The following is a 12,184-nucleotide window of genomic DNA, read 5'->3' as shown; positions in this document are numbered from 1 at the left end:
TGAACTCTGGGAATTGGTGATGGACAGGGCGGCCTGGCATGCTGCGATTCATGAGGTCACAAGAGTTGGACACGACTGAGCAACTGAATTGAACTGAACTGAATTAAACATGAATGTTCATTATTTTAAAAAATAATAATATGACTACGGTGCCATGCAACTATCCCATATAATATATTCTATAAAAAAAGTATCAAAGTGTAAGGTAATATTTTTAGTAAACTATCTAAAATTAAGCAATATTGTTTTTGCTTAGCCCAGATATTTTAGTAATATCTGAAATTTGGACTTTGACCTATATTCAAAACTACTTCGAGATAATGATTCGTTAAACATCTTTTGCATTTAAACTGTGATTTTATCTTCCTGATTCATGAAATTCAAAAGAATTACACCCCTTTACATTACAGAATAAATGATGGCTCTCTCTCTCTCTCTTTTTTTTTTTTCTTTTCAGTTCCTTCAAAATTTAAACAGAATCAAGCACATTAGAAAAGAAGGACAATCTACTGAGGAGAAGATGATGAAAGACCACCCTACTACCTCCAAGAAAGAAGTAGCCCAAGCATTTTACTTAAATGTCCTAAGTGTTCTTCTGAGTGGCAGTGGGATTTAATAAAAATGCTGTGCTGCTTTCAGTCCACTGGACACTGCTATAAGGGATATGTCATCAGATCTCTCCTTACTACTTTTGGGAAAAGCACTTGAAATGCAGAATAAAGGTCCCCTAAGTCTGGCATAAAATAATAAAAGATCAAGATAAGAAAACTGATATGATAATCTATTGTATGAACAGTCTTATCAATCTGTTAATAATAAGATTTATCAATAAACTATCAGAATGATACCTAACAGAATTGCATTTTTCTGAGTAAGATAAGCTCTCTAAAATTAAAAATTCCATAGAACATTTGAAGACAAATTCTTTTTTTTTCTGAAATTTTCTTTTCACTTTTAAAAATACAATTAGTTCAATAAGGTATCACTTCACATCACTCAGAATAGTCATCATCAAAAAATCTACAAACAGTAAGTGTTGAAGAGAGTATGGGAAAAAAAGGAACCTTCCTACACTGTTGGTGGGAATGTAAATTGGTGAACAATTTGCTATGGAGAACAGTATGGAGGTTCCTTAGAAAACTAAAATAAATATGATCCAGCAATCCCAGTCCTGGGCATATATATGCAGAAAACCATACTTTGAAAAGATACATGCACCCCAATGTTCATTGAAGCACAATTTACAACAGCCAGGACATGGAAGCAACCTAAATGTCCATCAGCAGAGGAATGGATAAAGAAGATATGGTACTTAGATACAGTGGAATATTATTCAGCTATTAAAAGGAACCAAGCTGTGTCATTTACACAGACATGGATCAACCTACAGACTGTTATACAGAGTGAAGTAAGTCATAAAGAGAAAAGCAAATATTGTGTATTAATGCATATACTTAGAATCTATAAAAATGGTATGTGCTGTGCTTAGTCATGTCTGACTCTGTGCAACCCATAGACTGTAGCTTGCCCAGCTCCTATGTCCATGGAGATTCTCCAGGCAAGAATAATGGAGTGGATGGCCATGCCCTCCTCCAGGGATCTTCCCAACCTAGGGATCAAGCCCAGAGATCAAACCCAGGTCTCCCACGTTGCAGGCAGATTGTTTACCATCCCTGCTACCATGGAAGCCCAAGAATACTGGAGTGGGAAGTATATCCCTTCTCCAGAGAATCTTCTCCACCCAGCTGAGCTACCAGGGAAGGCCAGAAAATGGTATAGATGATCCTATTTACAAAACAGAAATAGAAATATAGATGGAGAGAACAAACACATGGATACCAAGGGGAGGGGAATGAGTGAAGAGATTGGGATTGACATACATACACCGCTATGTATGAAATGCATAACTAATGTGGAGCGTGCTGTACAGCAAAGTGAACTCCACTTGATGCTCTGTGGTGACCTAACTGGGAAGGAAATCCAAAAGAGAGGGGATGTATGTATACATCTGGCTGGGTCACTTTGCTCTATAGCACAAACTGACATAGCAGTGTAAAGCAATTATATGCCAATAAAAATGCAAAAAAAATACTTTGCATTACAGTAGAGCAGAAATATTTGTAAATTTCTACAACGATTACTTGGATAATGTAAATGAGTGACACGACAGAGGTGAAGTGGATATACATATATTGTCTGTATGATAGAAGTTTGTTTATGGGAAAACAATTCAACTCTAGCTGATTGTTGGCTTATTGGAAATAAGGACCAGGGTTGTCATTTTTTCGTTGTTGTTTTTATTAAGAGAGAAGAGAAAACTAAATTTGAATGTGAAATTGAGCTTCCCTGGTGGCTCAGACAGTAAAGAATATGCCTGTAATGTAGGAGACCCAGGTTCAATCCCTGCATCGGGAAGATCTCCTGGAGAAGGGAATGGCAACCCACTCCAATAGTCTTGGCTAGAGAATCCCATGGACTGAGGAGCCTGGTGAGCTACAGTCCATGGGGTCACAAAGAGTCGGACACACTGAGCAACTAACATCTTCAATTTTAAATAAACTAATTTTAATTATATAAAATTTATTTTAAAAATTATATTGTGTTTGCAAAAGCCAGAAGTGTTCACATTCTGAGGTTACATATTTTCCCAGGTGGAACTAGTGTTAAAGAATCTGCCTCTAATGCAGGGGACATAAGAGATGTGCGTTCGATCCCTGGATTGGTAAGATCCCCTGGAGAAGAGCACAGCAACCCATTCCCATTCTTGACAGGAGAATCCCCTGGACAGAGGAGCCTGGTGGACCATAGTCCATTGACTTGCAGAGTCTGACATGACCAAAGTGGCTAAGCATGCACACATTTGTAATACATACAAGTTTGGTTTGACACTAAGAAATAAGCTAGATAATATAACTATGCTATTAATTATAAGCAGAATTCCTAGAGATTTAATAATTTAATAATATGAATATCATAAATAGTGTCCAAGCAGAATTTCTAGAGATTTAATAATTTAGTAATATGAATATCATAAGATAGTGTCCAAGAGATTTTACATGAGAAGAAACTGGTGTTGATCATTAAGTCTCTATGATGATTAAAGTTGGATTCACTCTATAAGAATGTGGTTTGGTTAATGCTTACTCTTTCAACACACACACTCAGTAAGTGCTGTCATGACGTCTTAATCTTTTGCCTCACCAATTAGCCATGACCAAATAATTTCTTTCTTTATTCTATAGTAGTGCTAGCTTGCTAAAGTACTTTTTTCTCTCTCTCTCTTTTTGCAATTTGGAAGCTGCATGTGACTGACTTATTCTATCTGTAGGTAGTAAACGTATATGATATTATATTTCATGCTGAGCCCACAAATCCTTGAAAAGAAGCATTCAGAAGGAATTATTGCATAGCTAACAAGGTATTTCAGCCTCTCAAAAATTCTATGAGATATCTTCCAAGTAATACATTTTTTTTCTCATAATATATCAAACCTTGGATAAGTTCCTTTCTTTTATGCAACATAATAAATATTTCCTTAAAATACATGACCTGACCATCCTCTACTTTGTGGGAGTTTCATTTTTACAAACTGAGGAGTAAAGATTAGAAGACGACCCTCATAAAATATAAGCTAAAAACATGATACATGCATACAATTGATTATTCTAAAAATCAGAATAGTAAGAAAATAAACGGTTTAGAAATATTCTGTATAGTCAGCCCCATGTTTCTATCTTTTAAAAAATGTTTCTCTTGCCCTCTTCTCTTCTATTTCTTTCATCTTTTCCACTCTACTTCAGTGTAACACCTTACATCATTACTGTCCTTTTCTATCACATTCTCATTATCTCTCCATCTCTTGGCTTCACTGTGTCTGCCTATAAACATGTGGAGGCATAGTTTTTAGGGGAAAAACACAAACAAAATATCCCCTAATCTTCCCTTTTCCCTACTATACTCACAGGCTTTTGGTGTCTTGCTTTTGCTCTCCACTTTTTTTTTTTTTTTTTTGAAAATTTTAACACAAGTGCTGCAACTATTTTATTAGAGCACAACAGAGGAAGAGTGGAGCACACACTACTCAGAAAGCAAGTCCTGACTCTTCAGCTTAGAAATAGCTGTGTGTTAGATGGCGTCACTGATTCAGTGGACATGAACCTGAGCAGATTTCAGGAGATAGTGAGGGACAAGGGGGCCTGGGGTGCTGCAATCCATGAGGTCACAAAGAGATGGACATGCCTTAATGACTGAACAACAGCAATAACAACCAGGCAAGTCATGTCACCTGTGAACATGTGTTCTCTCCTATACAGTAGAAATCCTGTTACTAACTGATTTGTGGCGATAAAATGAGAAACTGCATTCATAATTGACAATCGATTTGTGAGGCAGACCTTACGAAGAGTCTTAGTATCTGTAAGCTCAACAGATTTTTTGTTTAGAGCTTTTATGAGATATATAATTTAAAAACAAAGACATGTTAATGTCACTACTTTTTATATTCCTAATATTAAACTTATGTTTAATGTTAGGAGAAACATTAATTAAACATCACTTAAGTGATTGTAAAACTGCTTTGAGGTGCCCTTTGTATTCTGAGAAGCTGCCTTGGGGAAAAGAGGAAGAGAAAGATAACAGGCAGGAATTTCAGGTCTAGTTTCCAGAAAACAATTCTTTTTTTCTTTTCTTTTTTTTTTTTGTATTATATATCCTATATCTTAGAAAGAACTTAGCCTAGAGCACAGAATAGAAGCCCCATTGTCTGAAGCAAACACACATACACACACACACACACACACACACACACACACACACACACACAAGCTATCATTAGAGGCTTTGTCCTCTTTTCTATCTCAGGTTTCACTGGTGGAGAAGGGGTAGTGGTGGTATTAATTTGCAAGTTCCATAAAACATATGTGTTACATTGGTAGCAACACATGAAGTGATTTATTTAGAATGCTTAGGAGTCAACTAACATAACAGAGATTTAATAGAAATGACTTATTATACCTATGAAGATATTTTAAAACTTTTACCAACAAAACCCATCCAAAACTAGCCTATAAATATAGCAAAAATATATCATAAAATGTAATTTGGGATAGGTATTAATAATAGTACAATTACTAACATGGTTCTAGGAACTGAACAATAGAAGAATATAATAAATATCAGCTTAAATAAATATTAATTTTACTCCTTGTAGTGAAGTTACATTGCAAGTAGATATTTACATACTGGATCATCTGGATTATACTGAATCACATATTCTATCTGTCCATTTGGGCCATCATCTATGTCTGTAGCTCCATTGTCTCCTGAAAATCCTGTGAAGATTGTGGTGCCAACTGGAGTGAGCTGCAAAGAATACAAAAGACAAACTGTCAATTCTCATTTGATCGACAGCATACCGGAAATATTCCAGCACAAAACCCACAATTATTAATCACACAAAGGGAAAAAGTAGGCAGCAGCCCACAAACACAGACTCGAAGTGTTTCAAAAGAACACTTGGAAACCTTATGCAGGAGTTCCTACAATTCTGGAAATTTCCAACATCAGAGTCCTTGCTTTGCATAAAGAAATTGAAGCCCCTGATTCAGTGTGAAGCACATTTGGACCAGTTTATAAACATTAGCATCTTAAACTTGTGGAGAAAATGCATCTGTTGTTCCTACTTAAAAACACTTTGATGCATCAGATTATCTATAAGCTAGGATTTATAGTGTATGAAGGAATTATCAACAATCACTTTATTTTAAAATTAAAAAAAAATCAGTGAGATCAATGAAATCCAGGGTGGTAATTACATGCAGGTTGCAAATTTGAGGAAGAAAGTTAGAGACTATGGATTCCTTATCTATCAAAGGAGAGAGAAAGCTGGGATTTTCTTTAGTGATTGTAGTACTGGTTGAGTAGAAAGCCATTGTCTGATAGAATTGGAGAGATAGTAATATCTTTTCATTTTGAATTGAACCAACAATAAAACATAATGTGTCATATAAGACCATGATTTCACAGTTGGCCTGAATATCTAGCTTTACCTCTTATTAATCTCCATCAGAGAATCACCACTGTTTTCTCTTACTTTTAAGTCTTTTCACAATGTATTCCTACATCCAGAGTCTCCAGTTCTCAAGTTTTAGATGGAATCCTTCTCATTAGTTATTTTTCAACTTAATTAGGTGTCATCTGCTTCTAAACCATTCCTGACATAGCATTTCCCTGCTCCGTGTCAGTACACGGCATCTTTTCCATTACTCTTACATTTTACGCTTTACTTTCTTAATTATTGCGCTGTCACAATGAATAAATGAGCTTAGCCAATAAACACAAGACCTGTGCCTCTAAAGAAAACAGACTTTTACACTTTGTTCTGAGATATGTTTTGTTAGCTTTTAAATAGGATTCCTTCATGGAGAAATAGCTTCACAGAGGGAGAGAAAAGAAGAGTCATCTCATTTACTTCCATTTTCAGGGATGACAAACCTAGATATCTATAGGGATCCATCAGGCAATGTAAAGGAGTGAAGCACATCTCATGGGAATGTGGCGACTAAAGAATACATCCTTCTCTAAAAGGATATCTGCTACTCAGCCTCAGGAAACTCTCATAATGGAATATGGAGACAATGCTATTGGGTTGGTCAAAAAGTTCATTCAGATTTTTCCAGTGATGTCATGGATGTTGTGGAAAAGATGTTGTAGAAAAACCCTAATGAACTTTTTGGCCAACCCAATACTACATCTTTTAATATTCCAATTTCATAAGAAATCTCTTGGTTCCAAAGTTGACAATAGTGTTTAAAGAATTATATTATGAATTTAATACCCCCCACACCCCAGCATATCCACTGGCACAGCAACCACAGTAGTTTGCGATCTCTGATTTAGAAAAAGGATACAATTGCAATTAAAAGTGATTTTAAAACTATGCTTTGGGAAGCCCATGGTTTGGGGAACTGTAAGTACAAAGTAGTGTATTTATAAAGTCAGTCCTCCTGGCAAGTAGATTTTAAAGGTAAACTTTGACTTTCTGCAGCTCAAAGAAAACTGAGGATAAAGTGAGAGGAGATGGTTTAAATAGCACATATATAAACATGGACACACCATTGGAAATAGTTAACTAAAAGGCTTTCAAGCCAACATTTTAATATTTTTAATGTAGTCCCTGTCCCCAAATATGTCACTCTTTTGTAAAAATTCACCCACTCTACTGTAGTTGTGTCTTGATTTATCTTACAAAAATTTACTCACTCTTGATATATTTAATTATGAAAATTTAAAATTGAATGGCAAAATTTTGCTTCTTGATATTTAATAAAACAGAATATTTAAAGATCTTTGTTGCCAAAGTAGATAACTGTGCCACAGAGTTGAATTACAAAATTAACCCCCGCTCCCCAAAAAAACACACATAAAAGGAAAAAGCCAGAAATCTTGAACAGTCGGTGTCTGAAATTTTTGAAAATAGACTGCGATTCCCTGGTGGCTCAGACGGTAGAGAGTCTGCCTGCAATGTGGGAGACCCAGGTTCAATCCCTGGCTTGGGAAGATCCCCTGGAGAAGGAAATGGCAACCTACTCCAGTGCTCTTGCCTAGAAAAGTCCATGGATGGAGGAGCCTGGTGGGCTACAGTCCGTGGGGTCACAAAGTGTCGGACACAACTGAGCGACTTCACGACTTCACGAGACTTGTGACCCAACTTTGAAAATGTGATGTTCAGTTGTTGACAGCAAATGGCAAGAAGTATGTCGAATTATTAGTTCAACGTTTGCATAGACTAGTGAGTTTTACTTCCTTCCATAGTTGCACATTTAGACCAAACATATTAGCATAGATTGTTCATTTTCGCTATTGGGATAAGTAAACATCCACACACAGACAGACACATGTAAAATGCAATGTTAAGATGTATCAGTAATTGAACTACACACATTTATTCATCATCTACCACTCAGATATGGACCTGTTTAGATATAAGCTAGGGTTTGGAATGTTTAAAGCTAATATAGGAGAAACAGCTAGTTAAAAAAGAGGATAAAAATTTTGTTTTAATATGGAAGGTCTGGCAAAAGTCAAAGGGCTCCAAGGAAATGGCCTATACAAATGCAAACAAGCAAAAGAGAGTTAGAATATGCAATATGCTTTTAAATAAATATATATCTATATATGCATATAGAAAATGAATAAGTATATTATAGAATACATTAATATACATATCCAACAAAAATATGTACATATCTATGTGCACACACATATTCACATTATATAAATAAGACATATTTCTAAATATTATGTGGGGAGTGAAAATCTTCATATGATAAGTTGTTTGTTAAAATGTGTTTCCCTATACATCATTAAACAGAATTTTCAGGGTACATATGCCATACAGATGGTCGTGTTCCATGTCCTTTAACATTTCAACAAGTCTCAGAAATATAAATTTGGTTTTCTGAAGGGCATTCTATGTGTGGGCTGATTATCACCTTGGGCAGCTGCCTGAGGGTGTTACTTGTTTATTTAGTTCGTGTCTTTTTCCACAAATGATTTTATGCAACTATTAGGAAAACATAGAAAATGCACAAATGCACATGTAATAATTAAAGAAAATAAAGCAAGAAAATTCAATATTTCATGAAATTGTGTAACGGAAACTTGAATGTAAAATGGGAGTAGCTAACTGTTCAATTATCTTGTGAGCCATTGCTGCTTGAGCCAACCTAAAAATCAGGAACAATGCTTCAAAAGGGAAAATTCCCTTACTAATTTTTCTTGCAATATTCCTCACTGAAGCATTGTATCCACATTTTATATAAATATAGTTGATTTTTATCACCCATGGTAGTTTTATACTATAAAGTCACCATGAACACTAAATTAACAAGGACTGAACCATTGCTCTTAGGGGAAATGCAGGGTTATTACATTGCTGAGGGGAATACAGGATTAAGTTTTGCAAGCCTCTGGTTACAACATTTTTCATCAACAAATCAATACATAACCTTGTTTTATGTGTGTTTCTATTTAAAAACACTTTATTTAATATGTTTGGTCTATTCTAGAGTAGACACTTTGTATTGCACTTTCCATTTTATTCATTGAATTTTCAGCTCCAGAATTGGTTTGGTTTTTACAATTTCTCTGTTAAATGTCTCATTTTATTCATTTTTCTGATTTCAGAATTGTGTTTCTGTGTTTTCTTGTAGTTCATTTACTTTTTTCAAAACTGTTATTTTGAATTCTTTATCAGGTAAAGTACCAAATTCCACGCTTTGGGATTTGATTACTGTGGGATAATTGTTCTTTTGGTGATTACACGTTGTTTGACTCTTCACGTTTCCTGAAGTTTTGCATTGGCTGCTTTTGCATTCAATGTAGTAGGGCGTGCATGTGTGCTAAACCACTTCAGTCATGTCTCTGATTCTCTGTAACCCTATGGACTTTAGCCCGCCAGGCTCCACTGTCCATAGGATTCCCCAGGTGAGAATACTGGAGTGGGTTGCCATGCCCTACTCCAGGGGATCTTCCCAACCCAGGGACTGAACCCATATTGCTTGTATGAATATACTTGCTCCATACTTGTTGCTCTCTGGTAGTTTAGTCACTAAGTCGTGTCCAACTCTTGGGACCCCGTGGACTGTAGCCTGCCAGGCTTTTCTGTCCAGGAGGTTCTCCAGGCAAGAACACTGGAGTGGGTTCCTTCTCCAACCCAGGAATCAAACCCAGGCCTCCTGCACTGCAGGCAGATTCTTTACTGACTGAACTATGATGGAAGCCCCTGGTGTGGCTGAATTCTTAAGGCTGTCTTTTTTTTTTTTTTTCCCCCTGGTTTTAAGAACACACTGGATTGGCTGCTGAGAACTTCTTTTGTTTTCCAAAAGGTGGCACTGTAGTTAAATTTGTGGTGTCTCCTTTGCCCACGGTCCCTGGTCTGATTTTCTGAGCACATTCTCTATCTATCCAAGTTCATTCTTAGCATCTCACTTGGAGATGCTGGAGAATGTCCATAGAGTAGGGAATTTTACAGGTTTAGCATTTGGAGTGTTGGGGATGACCACAGGCCAAATGAAGAGATCCTTGTTTGAGGTTATCCAAGTAGCCTGTGGGCTGACTTCTTACTGATGTTCTGAGCAAAGTTAGGAGGAACCTCATTCTTTTAATCTTTTGATATTCTTACCTGTATCCTTTCCCATCTCCTCCCTCCCCAGAGTCAGGGAGGTCCTGCCTCAATAATTGGGCTGCCACTGTGTATGACCCAGCTTGGGTTGTCAGGCAGTCACCAATTGCTCTCTCTCCCTTTCTTTTACAAGGAGAGGTTCCACCAGGATAGTTTAGCCTCACATTGTGTTACCTTAGAGGGAGGAGTAACACTGGAAAAGCATTTTCCAGTGCCTTCTGGAAAAGGCACTTCTCCCCTTTCTAATTCAATCAAACATATTACTTTTTGCTCCAAGAGAGGGCTGGAATGTCACCTTGAGAGGACTGGACTTTCACAAAATCTCTCTCATCCATGGTTATCTGCTTAAATCAGCATTACCCAGGTTTCCCCCAGGCTATGGCCCTGAGAAGTTAGGGTCAGTTCCTTGTTCAGCAGGTCCAGTGGGTTCAGCTAAATTGAACTCCACACCAATGCACAGGTCTCTACTTCCAGGTCTCTTTGCATATGGTGTTGGATCCCACAACTAATACAGAGGTATTTTTGTTCATAACTGGCTGCTAGTTTTCATTTGTTCAAAGTGAGGACTTCAAGAAGGGACATCTTATGATATCATAATTTGTTGATATCACTATAGGCCAAATTTATACTTAGAGAAGAAATATCTTGCTCATTTTGAAGTACATATTGAGAAGGATGAATCTTGGAAAGCACCTCACAAATCATAATATTGTGCTAAATGTACACAGTTAGTGTTAGAATAATGCCTCTGGCGCCAATGTTCTTGTACTGATAGGTAACAATAATCTGATATTTTTGTTGTTATAGTCGCTAAGTTGTATCTGACTCTATTGCGACCCCCATAGACTATAAACTGCCAAGCTCCTCTGTCCGTAGAATTCTCAGGTGAGATACTGGGGTGGGTTGCCATTTCCTTCACCAGGGGATCTTCCTAACCCAGGGACTGAACCTGTGTCTGCTGAATTGGCAGGTGGATGGATTCTTTACCACTGAGCCACCAGGGAAGACCCCTGATGTTAATACCTACTGAATATTTCTTGAAGTCTCATGTAATATATTTACATGAAAATAGACAATTTGGTAGAAATAAAATGCTAAAATAAACAATTGCTGAATATTGAATATCTAAAAATTTCATACATATTTTACAACAATACCTTATGATAGACTTTAATGGCTTTAATAATTAAAGAGACAATGTATGTGGATACAGAAGAATGTAGCATTTTTATAATAAGCACAACTAAAATAATACCACTTGAACTGGGAAATAATTCATATAAATAATGATAATATCAAGTTGGAAATATTCTCAAAAAGTCATCAAAAAGGAATGATTTAAAATGCAATTGATGAGATATTACTTTCTTATACACTTCATCAGGAATCCAAGTGTTTAGTTTTCCCCCTGCTCTCTAAAAAAAGGATGAAATATCAGAAGCATCATGTATATTAGATTAGCTGAACTAGAATTCTGTAGACAATGATTTACATATAATAATGATTTAATGACAGAACATTAACAATGGTAGTAGATGCTATATTTCTACTCAAAGATATTATCAAAACAGAAACATTTTCAGTGGAGTAAGATTATGCATTAGTCTACATTGGACAAATGCACATTTTTTCAGTTACAAATATTGTAATTGATTTACTGTGCACTAGACATCCAATTCAGTTCAGTTCAGTCACTCAGTCGTGTCTGACACTTTGCAACCCCGTTGACTGCAGCATGCCAGACCTCCCTGTCCATCACCAACTCCTGGAGTTTACTCAAACTCATGTCCATTGAGTCGGTGATACCATCCAACCATCTCATCCTCTGTCATCCTCTTCTCCTGCCTTCAATCTCTCCCAGCATCAGGGTCTTTTCAAATGAGTCAATTCTTCACATCTGGTGTCCAAAGTGTTGGCGTTTCAGCTTCAGTATCAATCCTTCCAATGAATATTCAGGACTGATTTCCTTTAGAATGGACTGTTTGGATCTCCTTACAGTCC

The 12,184-nt window shown here is 36.6% G+C and overlaps 1 protein-coding gene across 1 annotated transcript in view; it reads right to left on the bottom strand.

The window, feature by feature from the left end:
- The window catches only part of PCDH15 (protocadherin related 15), a 1,094,267-nt gene that overhangs the window by 543,462 nt on the left and 538,621 nt on the right, over window positions 1-12,184 (bottom strand). The window contains exon 6 of the mRNA XM_060404607.1: window positions 5,242-5,361. Coding sequence (XP_060260590.1) covers window positions 5,242-5,361 — 120 coding nt within the window. The remainder of the gene's footprint in view (window positions 1-5,241; window positions 5,362-12,184) is intronic.

The sequence above is a fragment of the Ovis aries genome, chromosome 22, assembly GCF_016772045.2.
Source record: "Ovis aries strain OAR_USU_Benz2616 breed Rambouillet chromosome 22, ARS-UI_Ramb_v3.0, whole genome shotgun sequence".
Taxonomy (NCBI): Eukaryota; Metazoa; Chordata; class Mammalia; order Artiodactyla; family Bovidae; genus Ovis; species Ovis aries.
The sequence above is the reverse complement of the archived record's forward strand: the minus strand, read 5'-3'. Positions and strand labels throughout refer to the sequence as shown.